This window comes from Miniopterus natalensis, chromosome 1 (assembly GCF_054644295.1).
Source record: "Miniopterus natalensis isolate mMinNat1 chromosome 1, mMinNat1.hap1, whole genome shotgun sequence".
In the NCBI taxonomy this organism is placed as follows: domain Eukaryota; kingdom Metazoa; phylum Chordata; class Mammalia; order Chiroptera; family Miniopteridae; genus Miniopterus; species Miniopterus natalensis.
In genome coordinates, this window is record NC_142081.1 from 47,598,566 (window position 1) to 47,619,362 (window position 20,797).

The 20,797-nt window shown below is 36.1% G+C and overlaps 1 protein-coding gene across 5 annotated transcripts in view; it reads right to left on the reverse strand.

Moving 5' to 3' along the window:
* Positions 1 to 20,797, reverse strand: part of TCF12 (transcription factor 12) — a 300,859-nt gene that overhangs the window by 98,514 nt on the left and 181,548 nt on the right. For all 5 annotated transcript variants that reach the window (XM_087821290.1, XM_087821302.1, XM_087821284.1 and 2 more), the window contains one exon: positions 4,575 to 4,639. In XM_087821290.1, the coding sequence (XP_087677416.1) occupies positions 4,575 to 4,639 (65 nt within the window). The remainder of the gene's footprint in view (positions 1 to 4,574; positions 4,640 to 20,797) is intronic.

A 20,797-nucleotide genomic window follows, 5' to 3' on the forward strand; every position in this document is an offset into this window, starting at 1 on the left:
ACCAGATGTGCAGTTTGAGGATTAGGGTGTTGCTCACCTCACAGAATGAGCTACAAAGTGTTCCTTTATCCTCTGTTTTTGAAAATAGTTTTTATAAGATTAGTATTTTCCCCCTTAAGCATATGATACCACATGACCCTAAACTTCTTTGTGGAAAAGTTTTTGAGATAAATTTCCTTTCATTAATAGATATAGGGCTACTCAAGGCTGTTTCATCTTGTTCCATTAGTAAGCATTTTTCAATAAATTTATTTCACCTAAATTGTCAAATTTACTGAATTAAGTTATTCACAGTATTTCCTTATTACCTTTTTAATGCATACACAATATACAGTGATAAACCTCTCTTCCATTCCAGTAGTGATAATTTGTGTTCTCCCCCCCACCCCCCTTTTGTCTTAATCAGTCTAGCTAGAAGCTATTAATTTTACGGATCATCTCAAACAATCAAATTTTGGCTTTGTTAGTTTTCCCTATTATTTGTATAATATTACACTGGTTTCTCTTTTATTAGTATTATTTCCACCCTTCTACTTATTTTGTGTTTCTGTTTTCTATCTCCTTAGGGTAGAACCTCAGGTCATGCACTGTAGAACTTCTTTTCAAATACAAGCATTTAAAGCTATACCTTTTCTTCAGGGCACTGCCTTAGATGTACCAACAAATTTTGTTATATAACATTTTATTATAATTCAGTTAAAATTATCTTCTAAATTCTCTTGTGATTTCTTTTTAAAACCATGGGTTATTCGGACATGGGTTTTTAAATTTCCAAACTTTTGGTGTTATTCTAGGTATCTTACTGACTTCTCATTTAATTCTTTTGTGATTTCAAAACTTTTCAATATAATGACACTAGTTTTATAAACCAGTATTTGGTTCAATCCTGTTAAATGTAACATGTGCCCTTGAGAAGAATTTATATTCTTTAGTTGTTGGGAATAGAGTTCGATAAACATCAATTAGGTCAAGGTAGTTGACAGTTCATTTAGTTCTGTGTCTTTACTAAGTTTTTGTCTAGTTATTCTGTCAATTGTACAGAGTTATTAAAATCTTTAACTATAATTGTGAATCTATTTCTCCTTAATTCTATCAATTTTTGCTTCATTTATTTTGAGGCTCGGTTACTAGGTATACACACATTTATGTTCTATCTTCCTGATGTACTGACTCATCATTTTATTATCATTATCAAATATCTGCATATGACACTGGCATATGCAGAAAAAGAGGATGGGAAAGAAGTGAATGTGTGGGTAATTTTCCAAATAACTGTTAACTGAGTTTTTAAAGTTAACCGTCATTTTTCTCAAGGGTATACTATCTGAACTCTGATGAAACTTAAATCTCTTTGGGGGGAAAACAAGACCTTCCTCTAGGTTTGAATACTTTTAGAAAAACATACACAAACTACTTAAATACTTAAGAGGTCTCAATGAGAAACTGTTGTAATGATAAAAGGATTGGCAGTTTTTAAAGTATTGTACCTATTGTTAATAAAGATGTTGGCATCTATGTTCTGTGTTGAATCAATTAAAAAAATTCAATTGCAGAATGATATATCAGTGTTTCCAGTAATACTGCTACACCAGTTTCCTTTTAATGGTTCATCAGTTATATGATTGCCATGAAGGTAATATGAGGAAACTCATTTAGCAACATATTATTACATCATCTTAACCTGAAGTAAGGCCTATCAGGCATTATTAAAATTAGCCTGAATTTTGCAGTATGTCAGCAGCATTTTATGTACATTAATAGCACACTTAATGTTCCTTGGGGGGATTTTGTTGAAGAAAAATGGTTTCAAAGTGGTGTTTGGATATAATTTTTTAATCATTATTTATATTTCCTTGTATCATCATTGTGTGGTTAAAATTTTTATGTCACTTGTGAATACGTAAGACACAATGGCAACCAATTAGCAGTGTTTTCTTCTTCTCTGGCCCATTATAATAAATACTGCTTGGAATACAAGTATTTATTTGAATGGGTATGATATACCTCTTTTAACTCTTGAATTTCCTGAGATTACTACATAGGCCTCAAATCAGCTGGTGCTATCCATGATAATTTCTCCTATAAACTGAAGTATAGTCAGAGCTAGGTGACAATAATAAATAGCAAAGCCACTGTTCCTTTCACAGTGAGGAGCCCCTTTACTTGTTTTAAGAGTACTCTTGTCTTCAATGAGGGTATTTGTCCTTGCTGCAGTTTAATCTTCTTTCCTCTGTGCGGAATTTTGGGCTTCCTCTTTAGGGCTCATGCATTGCTTCTGTGAATTCTTCATAAACAAATCTTTTCCTCACTTGAATACTTTTAAATCTTCTTGTGTATATGTGTGTGTGTGTGTGTATATATATATATATATAAAATTTTATATTTCATACATTCTAGTAACCTATAGTTTCTTTTCCATAGGCCTACCTGATCTCTCCAACATGTTATAAACATTGTTAAACAGCAATCTTACAGTTGCTTTTTTTTGGTATTCCATATATGCTTATATTTAGTGCATACAGATTCCTCAAAGCATAATCCTCAGCCCATATGAGTTAGATCACCTGGGGTACTTGTTAAAAATATAAATTCCCAGGCCCCTCCTTGACAAAACAAGTTAAAATGGAAGGATGGTATGGGGACAGACTAGGAATCTGAGGGGTTCTTACGATGAAGTATAGTTGTATCATAGTTAAAAGCCATCAAGCATGAGTTTAGAGGGTTTACCACTTGCTAGATGTATGGCCTTGAGCAAATTACTTATTACCTCTGGAGAACACCCATTTACTTATCTGAAAAATGGTTATTAAAAGGATTAAATGTGTTCATGTTATGGGCTTACTGCTCAGTAATAAATGGTAGCAATTATTATTACAGTGCTGTGCATGTATATTTAAAATAAATGTGTGTTTTTTTAATCCTCACCTAAGGATATGTTTAGAGAGAGAAAGGAGGTGGAGAGAGAAACATCAGTGTGAGAAAGAAACACTGAATGGTTGCCTCCGGTATATACCCCGACTAGAAATCAAATACGCAACCTTTTGGTGTACAGGCTGACACTCCAACCAACTGAGCCACCTGGCCAAGGCTAAAATAAATGTTTTTTGTTATGAGAATTAAATATGGTTTAAACATACATTAATCCTTGGCAAAAACTGTTAATATTCATCTTTGTAAAATTGGTGAATTATATAAATAGAGCTTACCACTGATTTTAAGTAAGTAACAATACCTTTGCCAAGACAGTATTCAAAACTTGTTAATATAGGCATTAACTATGATTAATTAGATGCAGTTGTAATTTTAAAGAGCTTACAATAGCTTTTCTGTCAAGTTTAGTGGTAGTGTGAACATTATACAAGTGGCGCTCAAACTTTTTGGTCTATTAAAAATAATATTAAGGGCTCAAATAGCTTTTGTTTTGCGGGTTATATGAACTGAAAACTCTGAACAATATTCATTTATTTTGTAAAATGTACATGGAAGCAAAAATGCTAATTTTCGTTTTAAAATGAGGAAATCAATGCAGAGATGGGATATGAACCTAGGTCTTCTGACTCTGAATGGTACCATTATGGGATATGTATTAAATATAGTAGTACTATTAGTATGACTTAAAACTGGCTCACATGCCCATGTGTTTGCATGCAGATAGCAGAGAAAAAATTTAATATATCCTGCCTTTCCTTTGTAATCTTTTTGTCTTGATTCTGATGGGAATCTGCAGTAAACTTAGTTCAGGATTCTCTGTCTAAAGAAATGGGGGTAAAGGCAGAGAAGATGACCAATATCAGATATGCAACACGCTAGGGATTATGGAAGAATTGAAACAAAGTTTCCAAGTAAAGAGGCTATAGAAAGCCTAAAAGTTTGATTAGATATAGGACAGAAATTAAAATATTTCCAACTTTAATAAGTTTGACATTACAGAGTATTCAAGCTACACACAGCAACTATATGCTCTTCATGTAATGCATTAGCAGCTTTGTTCTTTTTATAAGGAAATATGCAAAAATCATTTTCAGAAATGGTAAGAATTTTGGAAAGAGGTAAGAAGACAACTGCTACTCCCATTTAAAACACATGATAGTTTTTAAAATCTGTGATGCTAGCTCTGGCCAGTCTTGCTCAGTGGTTAGAGCAGTGGCCAACAGACAGAAGGGTCCTGGGTTCAAGTACGGCCAGGGGCACGTACCACAGTTGCAGGCTCAATCCCCGGCCCCGGTCAGGGCGTGTGTGGGAGGCAACTACTCGATGTGTCTCTCCCTCACATCAATGTCTCTCTCTCTCTCTCTCCTCCCTCTCCCACTCTCTCTAAAAAGCAATGGGAAAAAGATCCTTGAGTGAGAATTAAAAAATAGAATTTAAATCTATAATGCGAGAAAGACTGTCTGGTGAACTGGGGAAGGGAAACCATTTTAAGCAGAAGGAGCACAAGAAAATATGTTTAATTGCTAAAAACCAAACAGTCACAAATTAAAGGTGAAATAAATTAAATAAATTTCTACCTCCTCCATTAGAGCCTTTTATATATTAAAAAATTATCTCACAGCTTTTGTAACTCTTAAACTTACTTGACAGCCTGGTAATCCAGTGTCTCTGCTGTACAGGGAAAATGAACCTCTCTCTGATGTTTTTCCTGTAAAACAAAGAAAATGACTTTATATAAAAACCCTCATTTGTTGACAGAATTCAACTTCTACACTATTCATGGTAATTATATTGGGGTTGGGCGTTGTCCTGTGCATGGAATGGGGCTCCTTCCTTGGTAGGGGGGCATGCAGGAGTCAGCCAATCAATGTTTCACTCTCACATCAATGTTTTTCTCTCTCCCTTCCTCTCTCTCTAAAAATCAATAAAAATATTTTAAGAAAAAGAATACATTGGGAGAGGGGCAATGGGGGGAAAATGGGGGGGCATCTGTAATATGCTCAACAATAAATATTAAAACAAAAAGAATGCATTGGTTTTTTTAAGTCATACTACCTTGTGGGCACAAATTAGGCCTTAAAAACAACCACCTTGAACCACTGTTAAACCAAGTTACCATATCCTGTACTTACTTACACAAGTAATTTTTCTAAATGTAAATGTAAAGTTTCATTTCCTAAAAAACTTATTTTGTTAATTTTTAATTTTTTAAATTTAAAAAATTTTCAATTATATTTGACAAACAATACTATATTAGTTTCAGCTATACAATATGGTGATTAGACATTTATATAACTTACAAAGTGATCACCCCAATAATTCTGGTACTCATCTGACACCATACATAGTTATTACAATATTATTGACTATATTCCCTATGCTGTACTTTACATCCCCATGAATATTTTTTAAAAATTATCTTAAATTTCATCCTTGATTCATTACATTACCCTGAGTTTATGTACTTGGAAACTCCAGAAAAGAGGAAGAACATCGTTAGAAATTGCTAATACTTATTCCACCTTAAGAGTTGAGAACATACACACCCACAGGGAAGTGGAAGAAATAGCTGAAATGATGAGAACCTCTTGGAGGGTCATTTAATTGGGTGAAATGTGCCACACCTAATTTTGGGAACCCTGACTGTAAGTATTTAGATTTTAAGTCCAATTGTAGTAACTTCTTGAAGGACTGGTGAATTACAGGACCCCCACAGCATTTCTGAGTAATCAGAATTGCCAAATGAAACCAAATGATCTTTCCCAGGATCAAAGACTCAGTTTTCAATGTGACTTCAGAGGCTACCTAGTCCAATTCCCACCCAAAGCAGCACCCAAAAATGTCCACTGATGACTGCTTTCTACTTTGTATCACCAACATTTTAAGCATAATGCTTAAAAAACCAAAAAAAACTAAAGGGCCAGACTGGTGAGGGATCTGGAAATCACAATAGTTAAAAGAACTGGGATGTTATTTTAGAGAAGAGAAGATCTGGGCAAAGTGTGCTCTCCGTACTTTTTAGTACTCGCGAGGCTATCATGCCAATGTAATCAGGGACTACACTGTTTGGTCTCAGTGAAGAGACCGAGGAACAAAGGATAAAAATACAGAGATGCATTATTTTAGCTTGTTATAGGGAAGAACTCTCAGAAAACAGAATATCCAACAGTAAAATAAAAACCGCAAAAAATTATATAATATTCCAGCGGTTCTTAGTAAAGAGATCTGTGGAAAAATTAGCTTTTGTGTTGTGAATCACAATGAGTTTACGTTTATGGGACATTTGGATATTTTATAGTGAAATGACCATTCAAGGTTTTTGCCCACATTTTTTCCTACTGGATTACCTGTCGTTGATTTAGACACGTTCTTCACATATTTTTAATACTAGACTTTTTATTATATCTATGTCAATATTTCTTCTAGGTTGCCTTTTCACTCTCTTAATTGTGTCTTTTGACAAAAAGAAATTCTTCACTTTAACACAGGCCAATTTGTTATGATTAGCATTTTTTGGTGTGTGTACTCTTTAAGAGATCTCTGCCTATGCCAAGATTACAAATCTAGTTCTGAATCTGAATTTGGTTTCTGTGTATGTTGGTAGGGGTCAAGGTACATGGTTTTTTCCATAGGGAAATCCAACTCACTTCATCAGAACTGTTTATTGAAAAGATGGTCTATGTGTTGAAAGTATCATCATGGCTGCTGTGTGGAGAATAAACTATAAGGAAACAAGTGTGGAAGCAGGTAGGCCAATTAGAAGACTATTAGAATAATGAGATGAAAACTAATGGTGGCTTTAATTCTTCCAAGCCACTGAGGTAGGTACTACTAAATCCCCATTTTACTAATTAGGAGAAATGATTTGCCCAAGGCCACAGAATTAATAAGTAGCCCAAAGAACTAGAATACAGGGCTATCTGACACCAAATTCTTAACAGCATACTATACTGAACTGTTTTCCAGTGAAGGTTTAGGACACAATTCCCATATTCTGATAATATATGTAGATATTTGGTAGAGCCCAAACACAGCATAAGAATTTTTCTGTTAAGACCTCTAAGTAGCCTCTACCAATCAACTGCTTTGGCACTGGACGAAATACCTATTCCTGCTGAAAAGAGGGACTGATGACAAATCATCCCCAAAATGACTGTCAGCAAAACCCAACTGCTCCAAAGGCTGGTTCTGAAGATTATTACTAGAACATGGTCACTTAGGCTAGTTACACTCACAAGTAACTCCTAGTTTTCAGTTCTCACAAAGGGCACATCATAATCTTACTCTTGCTTCAAGTGCCTGTTAGAAAAATATTTATTCTGATCTTGTTTTTCTGGGCCTGTTGCCTAACCTGTAAAAATGAACTGAACAAGATCAGAGGTTGCATAATGGCATCCTAGAGGTTGTTTTGTGTGGCCAATTGCAGGAATTTGTGTGTCTATGTTTAAAACAATTTTTGTAAAAAAGTAATTGCTGTGGCAGCCATGATATTATGGAAGATACAGATGTTCAGCTTTTATCATACTTTGCAGAACTTCTACTTCAGGGAATGCAACTGACCTGAGGGCTCCAGCTGCTCTACTCTGAAATCCATGACTACTTTTGCATTGAGAATCCTTTCCTTCCAGCATGCTTCAACAAAGTATGGTAAGGAAACTAAAGCCTTCCTGAGAGACATGGCATTCCTTTGTTGATCAACTTTGGCTAAAGAACTCCTAGACTTTGCTGAACCTTCCTTAGAAGTGCACAGCAGTCTTGAACTCTTCGACTTCCTCTCCTTACTCTCAAAGTCTTGAGATTACTGTGGGCATCATGACAGGAACTAGCATTTGTTGACTAGATGTTATGTGCAAGGCACTGTGAAGGTGCTTTACTTACAAGGCTGGTACCATTGCTAGTAGTATTTTTCTTCCTACTAGAAATCTTGTTAATACCAAGGAGTAATTGAAGGAAACTGATGATAACTGTGAGATCTGATAGTAAATTTTCAAGATTTCCTATGGATCTCAATCTATTGGCTGGAGAAACCTTTCCTATAATACTCTCTGGGCAGTAATGTTCTCTTTTGCTACCAATTCAAAATAATGTTTTTATGAGGAAACACAAAGATATTATGAAAGACACAGCTGGCGCAGCATTTATTTCTGCAGCAGTATAGTGAATACCTGAAAATTTCCTAAATTTTAGTAAACTAAAATGTATTACTTTCAATGAATAATATACTACTTATGAAATAATTGTTACCCGGCCAGTATGGCTCAGCAGTTCAGTATTGACCTATGATCCAGAAGATAGCAATTTGATTCCTGGTCAGGGCATATGCCCGGGTTGCAGGCTCCATCCCCAGTGGGGGGCGTGCAGGAGGCAGCCGATCAATGACTCTCATCATTGATGTTTCTATCTCTCTCTCTCTCCCTTCCTCTCTCTGAAAAAAAAAAAAAGACAGAATTGTTGACGTCATGAGTAACAGTACAAATCAGAAGTTTCCCTATTTGTCTGAAAGCTAATATTACTTCAATGTTCATTTCTGTAAGGCATACTGACTTGCATCCATTAATTCAAATTCATAATCTATTAAAAAACTCCATGTGCTACATTTTAAATGGGTAGCATTGTACCGGGTTTTTTGTTTTTGTTTTGTTTTTAATAAGATAAAGGCTTAACCTAGAAAAAGAATTCCTGGATGTTTCAAAAAAGTTACCTAGGTCAACATTACTGTATTCCAAAACGAAATATTTCAATATATAAATCATGAGAGCTTTTCCATATTTAGTTTTCAGAGAATCAATATGAAATCCTTACATAGGCAAACCTAAATATTTGGGCACAAATCTAAATTTGATCACAGTTTTATGAGCAGACTATCCTCTTTCCCTTTGGGTATCTTTAAAAACTCATTATTTACTTAGGCTCTTTGCTCATAGAGAAGCTTATCCTCTTTTATGGTGGGTGAATAGTATTAAAGGTTTCCTACAATTTGAACCACATTAACCACTTAGAGAAACATAAAATACTATTCTATAAAGTGGGTAAACCTGTAACGCCGTTGGGTATATCAGAGCAGAGCTAGAAATTCTGATTACTGGATTCATCTCTTGGCTCTTGACACTCTCTCACTGAGTGAACTGGGCAAGTTACAAGTCACTTAACATCAATGGACCCACTCACTCTTAGAAAAATTAACTCAGTAACATGCACCTCACACAGGCTTGCACAGTTTAATTAATGCCTATAAAATACTTGGAAATTCTTGTCCCAAAGAACCTAGGCCAATGCCAACTATGAGAATTATAAACTTCATTTTGGTACCAACCTGCTCAAATTGACAGAAAAAAAATCTAAAAAGGATCTCAAACTAACAGGTTTTTTTTTAAAGGACAGAAAAGAGAGAGGATTTTTAACATAAATGCCTGCCTATCTTCTTTGCAACAATTTGTTTAAGTATTATTGGCTAACATTTGTGCCAAGCACACTGCTGGCTACACTGAAGATATTTAAATATCTAGTGCCAACAAGCACAGCTGCTGGACTCTCTATGCCCTTCTCTTGTTCACTCCATGCCAAATTACTCACACAGCCATGAAAGATGAGCCTGAAGCATAGGAAAATGCCAAGTGTGAGTGAGATTAGTAATAAACCAGAGGATCACTATAGAGGTCAGTGATTAGCAAGTTCCCAGTTGTAATCACTTTTCTAACCCAGCCTTTATCTCATCATTTATTCCATCTTAACTCTGCACTAAACTTCCTGTACAGGCATCAGAACTGTAAGCAGCTAGGTAACTTCCAATAATTTCTGCAGAATTGCTAAAGCACCAATAAAGTATCTCATTATCTTTGACAAAAGCCTACAGTCAGATCGGGCAATCTGAATAGGCTTTAGAAATGACTTCTTGAGACTGAAGAGATAAAGTAGTCCAGGACACAAATATACACCTATCCAGCTTGCCCTTTACCATGCTCTCCACCTCTCCTCCTAAAATCAGACTCACACATTAAATATAAACAAATAGAAGACAGTAAGAAGGTTTATACAAATAGATTGCTTTTCAGACATCAGAATGCCCAGAGAGAACAGTATGACAGGTTGAGGTGGGGAGAGTGTTAGGTATTAGGAATTAATGAATAGAGTAAGGAACATTTTGATCAATTTTGGTCATTTATCAAAACTTTCCAGACCATTTTATGGTTCAATTGTGCCACTTACAGAATACATAATAAGGTATTCATTATAGGCAGCTCCAAATCTAAACTCTACTTCTCTGAGGCTGTTTACTTTATAACTGTATTTTCTAAATTGTCCCTGAAATCATATTTACATCTATATTGCACTGTTGCTTTTCCTTAAGTTCAGGATTTAAGCATGTTTTCTCAATGTCTCCACACTTCTCCAATTACGTTGTTTAGAATGTAGAAACAAAGACATTTAATTTTTATAGCAACCCAACAGATTACAGAACTAGGAATCACCTCTTTATCTTGGCTGCATTTCAGAAGAAAACATGGTGAATGCATATTCTCTAAAAATAATCAAGTAAACTTTACATCACAATGTTTATTCCATTCTTAACTAAAAAACAACTTGAAACAATTCAATTGATGCTTTATGATTTTCTAGGGATTAAATAAATTGAGCCAATCTTTCAACACCTTAATCTTGTCTACTCCCCTAACTCCCTCCTCCCTCAATCAGGTAAAAATCCACATCACCAAATAATTTGACTGGGGAAGAGAGAAGAACATATAAAATTACCTTTGTAATCACACACTTAATCTATTCCTTCTGATGTACTGACTGTTTCGACCAAATTCTTGTATGAATGTTTCTCTCAAAAATTTCTTGCATCATACAATGATAAATAGAACATAAAGCTCATTATTGTTAATTCCCATCATTTTCTCACATCCTTCTATATCTTAGCTGTTTAATTTAAACCATGACCTTACCAGGCAAGGTCAGTATCTGAGCCTGTTTTTTATGGCACCCAGGGACCAGAAGGCAGATGCCACTTGTTCAGAGAACACTGATCTGGAATTCTAGACTTGTTTTGTTTGTGTGCCAGGGACAGATCCTACTCCAAGGCTCTATCTATGGCACACGGCCACGTGGAAGCAGAGAGACAGTTTAACAGAACTATGCTCTAAAATAGCGGATAATAAATGATTGTTAATTAGCTAGTTTCCCTTGACAGCAAGAACTGGAATAGAAAGAAAGGAACTAGTCAATGGAACTGCTACCATTCACCAACTATCTGGCTAGAAACAGTGACTGGAGTGAAATAAGCATGGAAAGAGTCAGGAGGGTTTTCAGTTCTGTCTCTGCTGTAAACTAGCTGTGCGACATGAACAAATCATCAAACCTCCCCAAGCCTCAGTTTCTTTACCTGGAGAATGGGTTAAGGTGGGGCAAGTTTGGATTAGATGATATATATCTGTTGATATCTATCTGTTCTAATATCCCATGAAATTGACATCCTCATCTATTTTGCTATTAATCAGGCACCCCTTCTAACAGAATGCAAATTTGGGCACTGCCAGTAGTAAAAGGAAAAAGACAGCTGCTAAAAAATGTAGGGACTTTTGGAATAATGACAATGTGCAGTTAAAAAAATGAAGTGTATAAGCATCGCATCATACATTTCTTTAATACTCTTTGTAATGTTTAACCATGAATATGGGATGTTGAATAAGCAAGCTGAAGTGAATATACCCCGAATTACCAGGACTTCATCCCATTCAGATTAAGAAAAATTCTAAATGTTAATAAAATTTCTCACTGGAACTCAACACCCTCCACCTATATAGTACAGAAAGGTAGCACACTTTGTATACCATAGAAAATATACAAATATACAGCAACTGAAAACAGACTATTCTATTTTATTGAAACAGATGGAGAAAGGCCAAAAGAGAGTCTTAAATTCCCTTTGTGGTATACTAAGATTTAAATAAGGTTCTTGCTATATAATAGGTACTCTGAGGGTAAAATATGAGACATTCAGTTTTCCTTGTGTGGTTTCCGGTATTGCAGTTTACTGCCATCCTACCTTTGCAGTTTGAAAACAGGTAAAGGCTAGCTTCACGTTCTCAATGGGTTATATATAATCCGAAGTATATTTGTGAGTCAGGCATAAGTCAAAATGAGTTTTTTACATACCAACTCATTATAAAAAGCTATATAAATCAATTGGAGTCACAGTATATCTGTGTAAAATATTTGCTTAAGGAAAGAACAAAGGAAAAACGAAGGAAGGAAGAAAAGGAAAAGAGTATATAATAATAAAATTAGAGAGGAGGCATGGGGAACTGGTTTGAACACAGGCTCTGGATGTAGACTAACTAGGTTTAAATTCCCACTCTGCCTCAACTAACATTACTGCCTAACTTCTCTGTCCCTTAATAGTTGCCTCAACTGTGAAATGAAAAAACAGTTTCACCTCATTGGGTTTCTGTGAAGATAAAATATATTAACATATAAAGTACTTAGAACAGTGAAAAACACAAGATAAGGGCTAATTATATTAGTTATTATTTTTAAAATTAAATATATTGACTTAAAATCCATATATGTATATCTTGAATATCAGTGCTTGAGGAAAAAGTCTTAAATAGAGGGGTTTGAAAAAATGGTAGATTCCAGGGAAATAATTTAAAGGGATTTCCTGGATATTTTCAAAGCTTTTAAAATTCTTTATGCATTTCATTTCATTAAAAACCAATGGCTTCACTCTTTCCTTAGCATTAATGAATAGGTATATCTCTCGTACTATTTGTATACTTAGCCACAATTATGTCTCTATTCACAACTGAAAGAGAAAGAAGGATTTACAAAGAATTCATGCAAGATATGGAAAAGGTGGTAAGGGATTTCAAGAGAAATGAAGGCATAAACAAAGAACAATCTAAAGTTAATTTTAACAGAGTTGTAGATTCTCTAATATAGGGGAAACGGTATAGATAGGCTTGGATGTAATTGTTAACCTGCTTATTTCTTTTTTCATTGGGGTTGGGGAAAATGGTTAGAGGAGATTATCTTAGGTTTGATGGTTCCAAGTCACTGGTTCAAGATAACTTGGTCATTGTCTGAAGTTCATGGGGGATACAGGGACAGACAGTCCTTATTAAGTAAAAAGGATGTGTTACCAGTGTTACACTGAGGAGGTGTTTGGTACACAGTGTTAGCAGTGTATAAACAGATGTGATGATGTTCATTACTTCAATGTTTTCATCTAGGGAAGAACTTATTCCTAAAAATATGTCCAAACCACTGGAAAAAGAATAAAAAAGTCAAAATATTTTTAAAAAATCTCTTGTTTCTCTCTGTGTGCTTCATTTTTACTATTTACATTTAATGTCATTATGAATATGGCTAGATTTAAACCTACCATTTTGTGAGATTTTTCTATTTCTCATATGTTCTTTTTTTTTTTTTAAACCTGGTTTTGGATTGAGTGTTCTGTTTAGTCTGTACCATTGTTTTTTAATTTTTAGTGTTTGCCCTCAATTTATGAAAGAGTGTATCTTTATTTTTTTTAATTTATTTTATTTTTTCCAACACAATTTATCCCCTCTGTGCCTTCTTATATAGTGTATCTTTAATTAACAGGGTCTACCTTCAAATATTAATGTAATAGCACAACAACCTTACAACAATATATTTCCAAAATCCTCCCTTTGATCCTTTCGGCTACTGTTGTCATACATTTTACTTTTTCATATTTTATATACCCCATATATGGTGTTATTATTTTTGCTTAGACGTTTAGTTATTTTATAGTGTGATTAAAAACGAGGAAACATGTCTCTTATATTTACTCTCATTTTGTCCATTTCTGGATCCCTCATTTCTTTGTATATATCAGGGGTTGGCAAATATGACCCATGAACCAAAGCTGGCCTGCTTCCTGTTTTTCTAAATAAAGTTTTACAGGAACACAGCCACACTCATTTGTTTATGAATTGTCTATGGTTGCTTTTGTGCTTTAAGGGCAGAGTTGAATAGTAGTAACAGAGATTGTCTGACCCACAAAGCCTAAAATATGTAATGTGTGGCCCTCTACTGAAAAAAAATTGCTGAGTCCTGGTGTAGATCCAAGTTTCTGTCTGGAGTCACACTCCCTCTGCCTGAAGAACTTTGTTTAACAGTTATTGTAGCACAAGTCTGCTTGGAATGGATTCTCTCAGCTTTTCTATATCTGAAAAAGTCTTAACTTTGCCCTCATTAAAAAGATTTTTCAAAGGATAGATAATTCTAGGTTGACAGTTTTTAAAAATTTAATAACCACTTAGAGATGTCCTCTATCATCTTCTTGCTTTCAAATTTTCTAATAAGTCTAGTGTAGTTTACTTTTATTTTCCTATACATACTTATTTTTTCTCCCTCTGACTGCCTTCAATATATATATATATTTTACTGTTGGCTTTCAGCAGTTTGAACATAATATGTCTAGCTGTGTGCTTGTGTTTTGTTTTTAAAATCTTGGATCTATAATATTTTCTCTCTCCCTCTCCATCTGAGAACTTCAGTTACATGTATTAGGCTTTGACATGTCCCCAAACTCTGTTTGCTATCACTTTTTCTGTTTCAGTTTGGATTTCTAGTGGCCTATACCCAAATTTACTGATTCCTTTTGCAATTGTGTTCTCTACCAATGATCCTAAAGGAATTCTTCATCTCTGATATAATGCCTTTTATTTCTTGCATTTCAATTAGACTTTCATTACTTCTATCTATTTGCCAAAAGTTACCCATTTGTGCATGTTGTCCACCTTTTCCACTATATCCTTTAATATGTTAACCAGAGTTACTTTAAAATCCTCACCTGATAGATCCAACATGAGTCACCTCTGAGTCTTGACCTGTTGATTATTTTGCCTCCTGACAATGTTTTCTTTTTTTCTTACTTATGTGCATGTCTCATAATTTTGACTGAATGCAGGATGTCATTTGTAGAACAGGTAAACAGTATTTAGGCCTGGAAATGAGCATTCCTTTTCCCATATAAGGCCCTTAGTGTGGGAAAATTAATCAAATCAGGAATTTAGCTGGGTGTGATTGTTGTTGCTGGGCTACCTTCAGTTGACCAGAGGCTTCAACTCCCTCTAGTAATTGGCTGCTTTTGCCTAGTGCTTATCACATGGCTGGGGTCTTGTAGGACTTTCCTCAGGGTTAGCTTTTCATCCTCAGATCCTGACTCTCTTCATGGTTTGCCCGCCCCCCCCCCCCCCCCAGTGGTAAACTGCTGTTACTTTCTGGTCCCTTGTTCCTTCCTTTCCTTATAAGAGCAAAACTCTGCTTTATTGGGTTACAGTTTTTAACCTTCCCTGACAGGCAGGAGACCTGTACTTGGTATAAGCATAGGATCTTAGGTCTAAGACAAGTTTCCTGTCCCCCCCTCTCCCCCTCAAGTCACAATATGTCTTAGCTTGTTTCCTTTGGGCAACAAGAGGTTTTGCTGCTCCTCCTAGTAGCCTAAGTCTTGCAGTATCTAGGGTCTAGGGAAGTTGGCAGGCTTTTCTGTCTTTTCCTTGATGACAGGCAGCTGATCAGCACCTGTATGCCTGTACCACCAAAAGGAATTCTCTTTAGTCTCTTGCCCTACCCTTAGTTGTTCTTGGAGATTTGAGAAGAAAAAACTTGAGGGTGTCAAGTCCCCTTTTCAACTGTTCTTTTGTTAGATGCCCCCAGCTAGTTCAAACTGATATGCTGCTAGCCCACAAATGGCCTTCTGTAAAACTTTAAAAATTTTAGCTGATTCCTCTTACCTGCCTTTTTTTGGTTAATCCTTACCCGAGGATATTTTTCCACTACTTTTTAGAGAGAGTGGAAGGCGGAGAGGGACAGGGACAGGGAGAGGGAGGGAGAGAGAGAAGGAGAGAGAGAAAGAGACATCGATTGGTTGCCTCCTGCATATGCCTCGACCAGGGCCGGGGACTGAACCTGCAACCCAGGTACGTATCCTTGACTGGGAATTGAACTGAAAACACTTCAGTGTGAGGGCCAACGCTCCAATCACTGAGCCACACCAGTCAGAGCTTACCCGCTTTTGTTGTGACTAATAAGACACTTTATTCTCCCATACTCTGCCACAGGTAAGACAGTTCATGTGTCTCATTCCTCCTTGGAATTCAGGTCACATGACTTGCCTTGAGATTTCAGTACTCTGATTAGTTCAAGAAGGAATGTTGTATGGCATCAGGCTTTTACACTTTTTTTTCATCATTAGAGTGGAAATGGCATTCTTTGCAGTTTTCTACTCTGTAAGTAGAAGCTAGATGTCCTATGATCTTCATTTTGGATAGTTTCCATGTGTGCAAATTCAATGATCCTTTCTTCTGCAGTGAAAAATCTGCTGTTAAGCTCATCCACTGTATTTTCCATTTCAGATATATTTTTCATTTCTAAAAATTCCATTTGGTTTTTCTCTTTAATATTTTTTTATTTCTCCTCTTATCGTATTTGTGTTTTCCTCTACATTTCTGAGCTACAGAGCATATATTGGTAACATTCATTTTAATACCCTTGTTTGCTAATTCTATCATCTCTGTAATTTCCTGCTGTATTGTTTCTACTGACAAATTTTACCTGTGGTTAGAGAGTATAGTTTCCTGCTCTTTTGATGCTTAGTAATTTTTGGTTTGATGTCAGACATTATGAAGTTCACATTTTTGGGTACTAGAGTTTGTTGTATTCCTTTAAAGAATGTTGAATTTTGTTCTGGTAAGCAGTTAATTGACTTATAATCAGCTTGATACTTTTGGAAGGTTGCCTTTAAACTTTGTTAAGGTAGGTCCAGAACAGCCTTCAGCCCAAGGCTAATTTAGCCTCACCAACACAGCACCCTTCTGAAAACTCCACACAGTGCCATTTACAAGCATATCTTGGAGACATTATAGGTTCAATTCCAGATCACTGCAATAGAGCAAATATTCCAATAAAGTGAGTCACATGAATTTTTGTGTGTCCCAGTGTATTTAAAAGTCATATTTACACTTTCTGTAGTCTATTAAGTGTGCAAAAGCATATGTCTAAAAAACAATGTACATACTACTTAATTTAAAAATGTTTTATTGCTAAAAAATGCTAACTATCATCTGAGTCATAATCTTTTTGCTGATTGAGGGTCTTGCCCTAATATCGATGGCTACTGACTTATCATTGTGGTGGTTCCTGAAGGTTAGGGTGCTGTGGCAATTTCTTAAAAGAAGACAACTGGCCTTCAGATTTGCCAAACTGATTGATTCTTCTTTTCACAAACAATTTCTCTGTAGTATATGAAGCTGTTTGACAGCATTTTACCAAGTAGAACTTCTTTCAAAATTGGGGTCGATCCTTTCAAACTCTGCCACTGCTTTATCAAGTAACTTTATGTAATTTTCTAAGTCCTTGTTGTCATTCTACAATCTTCACAGCATCTTCTCTAGAAGTAGACTCTATCTACTTTCTTTGCTCATCCATAAGAAACAACAACTCTTCTGTTAAAAGTTTTAACAAGAGACTGCAGCAATTTGGTCACATCTTCAGGTTCTACTTCTAATTTTCTTGCTATTTCCACATCTGCATTTACTTCCTCCACTGAAGTCCTGAACCCCTCCCAAGTCATTCCTGAGGGGTAGAATCGACTTCTTCAAAACTCCTGTTACTGTTGATATTTGGACCTCTTCCCATGAATCACGAATGCTCTTAACTAGAATGAATCCTTTTCAGAAGGCTTTCAATTTCTTTTGCCCAGATCCACAGGAATCACTAGCTGTGGCAGCTATAGCCTTATAAAATGTACTTCTTAAAATAATAAGACTTGAAAGTCAAAATTACTTCCTGATCCATGGGCTGCAGAATATATATTGTGTCAGCAGCCATGAAAACAACACTCATCTTGTTGTTCATCTCCATCAGAGCTCTTGGGTCACCAGGTGCATTATCAATGAGCAGTAGTATTTTGAAAGGAATCTTTTTTGGGGGACAGCAGATCTCAACAGTGGGATCAAAATATTCAGTGAACCATGTTATAAACAGATGTGCTGTCATCTAGGCTTTACTGTTCCATGAGAGCAAAGGCAGAGTAGATTCAGCATAACTTTTAAAACTCCTAGGATTTCCAGAATGACAAATGAGCATTGGCTTTAACTTAAAGTCACCAGCTGCATTAGCCCCCAACAAGAGAATGAGCCTGTCCTTTGAAGCTTTAAAACCAGACACTGACTTCTCTCTAGCTATGGAAGTCTTAGATGGCATCTTCTTCCAATAGAAGGCTATTTCATCTTCACTGAAGATCTGTTTATTTTAGAGTAGCCACTTTCATTATCTTAGTTAGATCTATGGATAACTTACTGTAGCTTCTATATTGACACTTGCTGCTTCACCTTGCACTTTCATGTTATGGAGACTTTCTTTTTTTAAACTTCATGAACCAACCTTTGCTAGCTTCAAACATCTCTTCTGCAGCTTCCTCACCTCTTTCAGCCTTCAGAGGGTTGAAGAGAGTTAGGGCCCTGCTCTAGATTAGGCTTTGTTGTGACTGGTTTTTATCTTCTATTCTGACCACTAAAACTTTCTCCATACCAACAATAAGGCTGTTTCCCTTTCTTATTATTTGTTTTCAAAGGAGTAGCACTTTTAATTTTCTTCAAGAACTTTGCATTCACAATCTGACTAACTGGTGCAAGAGACCTAGCATTTGGCCTAGCTTTTGGGTGTAGCTTTTGTTTTTAGCTTCTAATTTAACGTGAGAGCCTGGCCGGGCGTGGCTCAGCCATTAAGCATCAACCTAAGATCCAAGAGATCAAGGTTCGATTCCTGGTCAGGGCACATGCCCAGGCTGCAGGCTTGATCCCCAGTCGGGGGCATGCAGGAGGCAGCTGATCAATGATGCTGCATCATTGATGTTTCTGTCTCTCTCTCTGTCTCTCTCCCTTCCTCTCTCTGAAATCAATAAAGATATATTTTTTAAAAATAATAAAAACAAACAAACAAAAAAGTGAGAGATGTGGAACTATTCTTTTCACTTGAACACTTTGAGGACATTGCAGGATTATCAACTAGCCTAATTTTAATACTGTTGTCTTTCAGGTAATAGGAAGGCCCAAGGAGAGGGAGATGGAGGAAGAACCAGTTGGTGGAGCAGTTAGAACACATAACATTTATTGACTAAGTTCACCATCTTATATGGGTTCAGTTTGTGGTGCCTCAAACAATTGTAATTGGTAACAAAAAACATCACTGATCACAGATCACCGTAACAAATATAATACATCAATAACTGAAATGTGATACAGAGACAGGAAGTGAACAAATGCTGTTGGAAAAATGGCAGATAGATCTGCTCCACGAAGGGTTGCCACAAACCAATTTGTAAATAATGCAAAACTGCAAAGTGCAAAAAAGCAAAGTGCAATAAAATGGGTTATACTTGCATTATGAGTTCTTCCACTTTGGTTGGCTGAAAGACATATTCTCACCTTTGTGTGCCTTTCAGGAATTGTTCACTTATTCCTTTCAAGTGAGTCTTTCCTAGTCTCAGGTTAAGCTTTCTCTCACACATGCACACACAGATCAGTACTCAGCCAAAGACTTGAGGGAAGCCCTCTGTGGACCTTGAGCTCTTTTTCTGTGCTTCCTCCTTTAATGCCCTGCAAATTCAACCCTCCTTAGCTTCCCTAATTACTGCTGTCCCCTTAACTCAGTAAGACTACTGGACTCTGTTTGATTTCCTATTCCCATTGCTGAGGCCTGGAATCTTCCTCTAGGCAGTAAGTTGGAGAGCTGTGGGATTGACCTTACTTATCTCCCTTCTCTCACATACAACTTATTGTTCAATGTTTGAAAACTCATGGTTTAATTGGAACCACTCTGAGCTTTTTACACTTCTTGGAAATCCTTCTACCAGCCCCTTTCCTACGCAAAAAATGAAAAAGCATTCTCCTGGTCTTTCTCTAGCAAACACATTTTATAGATCAGAAAGCTAAAATGCAGTAAAACTTGATTCCCATAAATAATCAGACTTTCTGACAAAACAAACAAACAACAACAACAAATCTGGTCAGAGTAGTGCGTATGATAGAAGATACCATAACACAACACATTCCAAATTTGTTACTACCTTTACATTTTGCAGAATCTTTTTTTAAATCCTCACCTAAGGATTGGGGGGGGGGGGGGGGGGAGACAAGCATCAATTGGTTGCCTTCCATACACTTCCCCAACTGGGGATTGAACCTGAAACCCAAAACCCAGGTATGTGCCCTGAGAGGGAATAGAACCAGCAACCTTTCCGTGCAGAGGACGATGCTCAACCAACTGAGCCACTCTGGCTGGGCCATTTTGGAGTATCTTAAATTAAATACATCCTGCTCAACTAGACTTTACCATGATAGAAATTGAGTTTGATAAACTCTTGGAAAATTAAAATTTTTTATTAAACTACTTTTGTTTTTATGATATTTTAAAGAGGTTCTCTTGTTTCTAACCTCAGATGTTTTATTTCTAAAATACTTAGAATTCCACTAGGTCTGCTGACATATTTGAATCTGGAACAAACTGCTCTGCGAATATGATCTCCTGCACTAACTACACACATTATTTCTAAAAGGTTAAAAAGCTGGCACTTTTCCAGTTCTTTTTCATCATTTCTCTTATGGAATACAATGTCCAATTTGTAGTTCCTCCTCTATTTTCTTTTGGCATGTTGACTAGGTATTTTTATGCATGCAGGTCTTCAATTCCTGGTCCTATTGTATGTGATATATTATACAGATACATATGCTCTAGATACTGTAGCCTTAAAATATCTATAAAAACTGCTGTTATTAAACTATTTTCTCTTAGAGGTTGTTGCTTCCTAAGGGTATCTGTTTCTGACTATATTAGC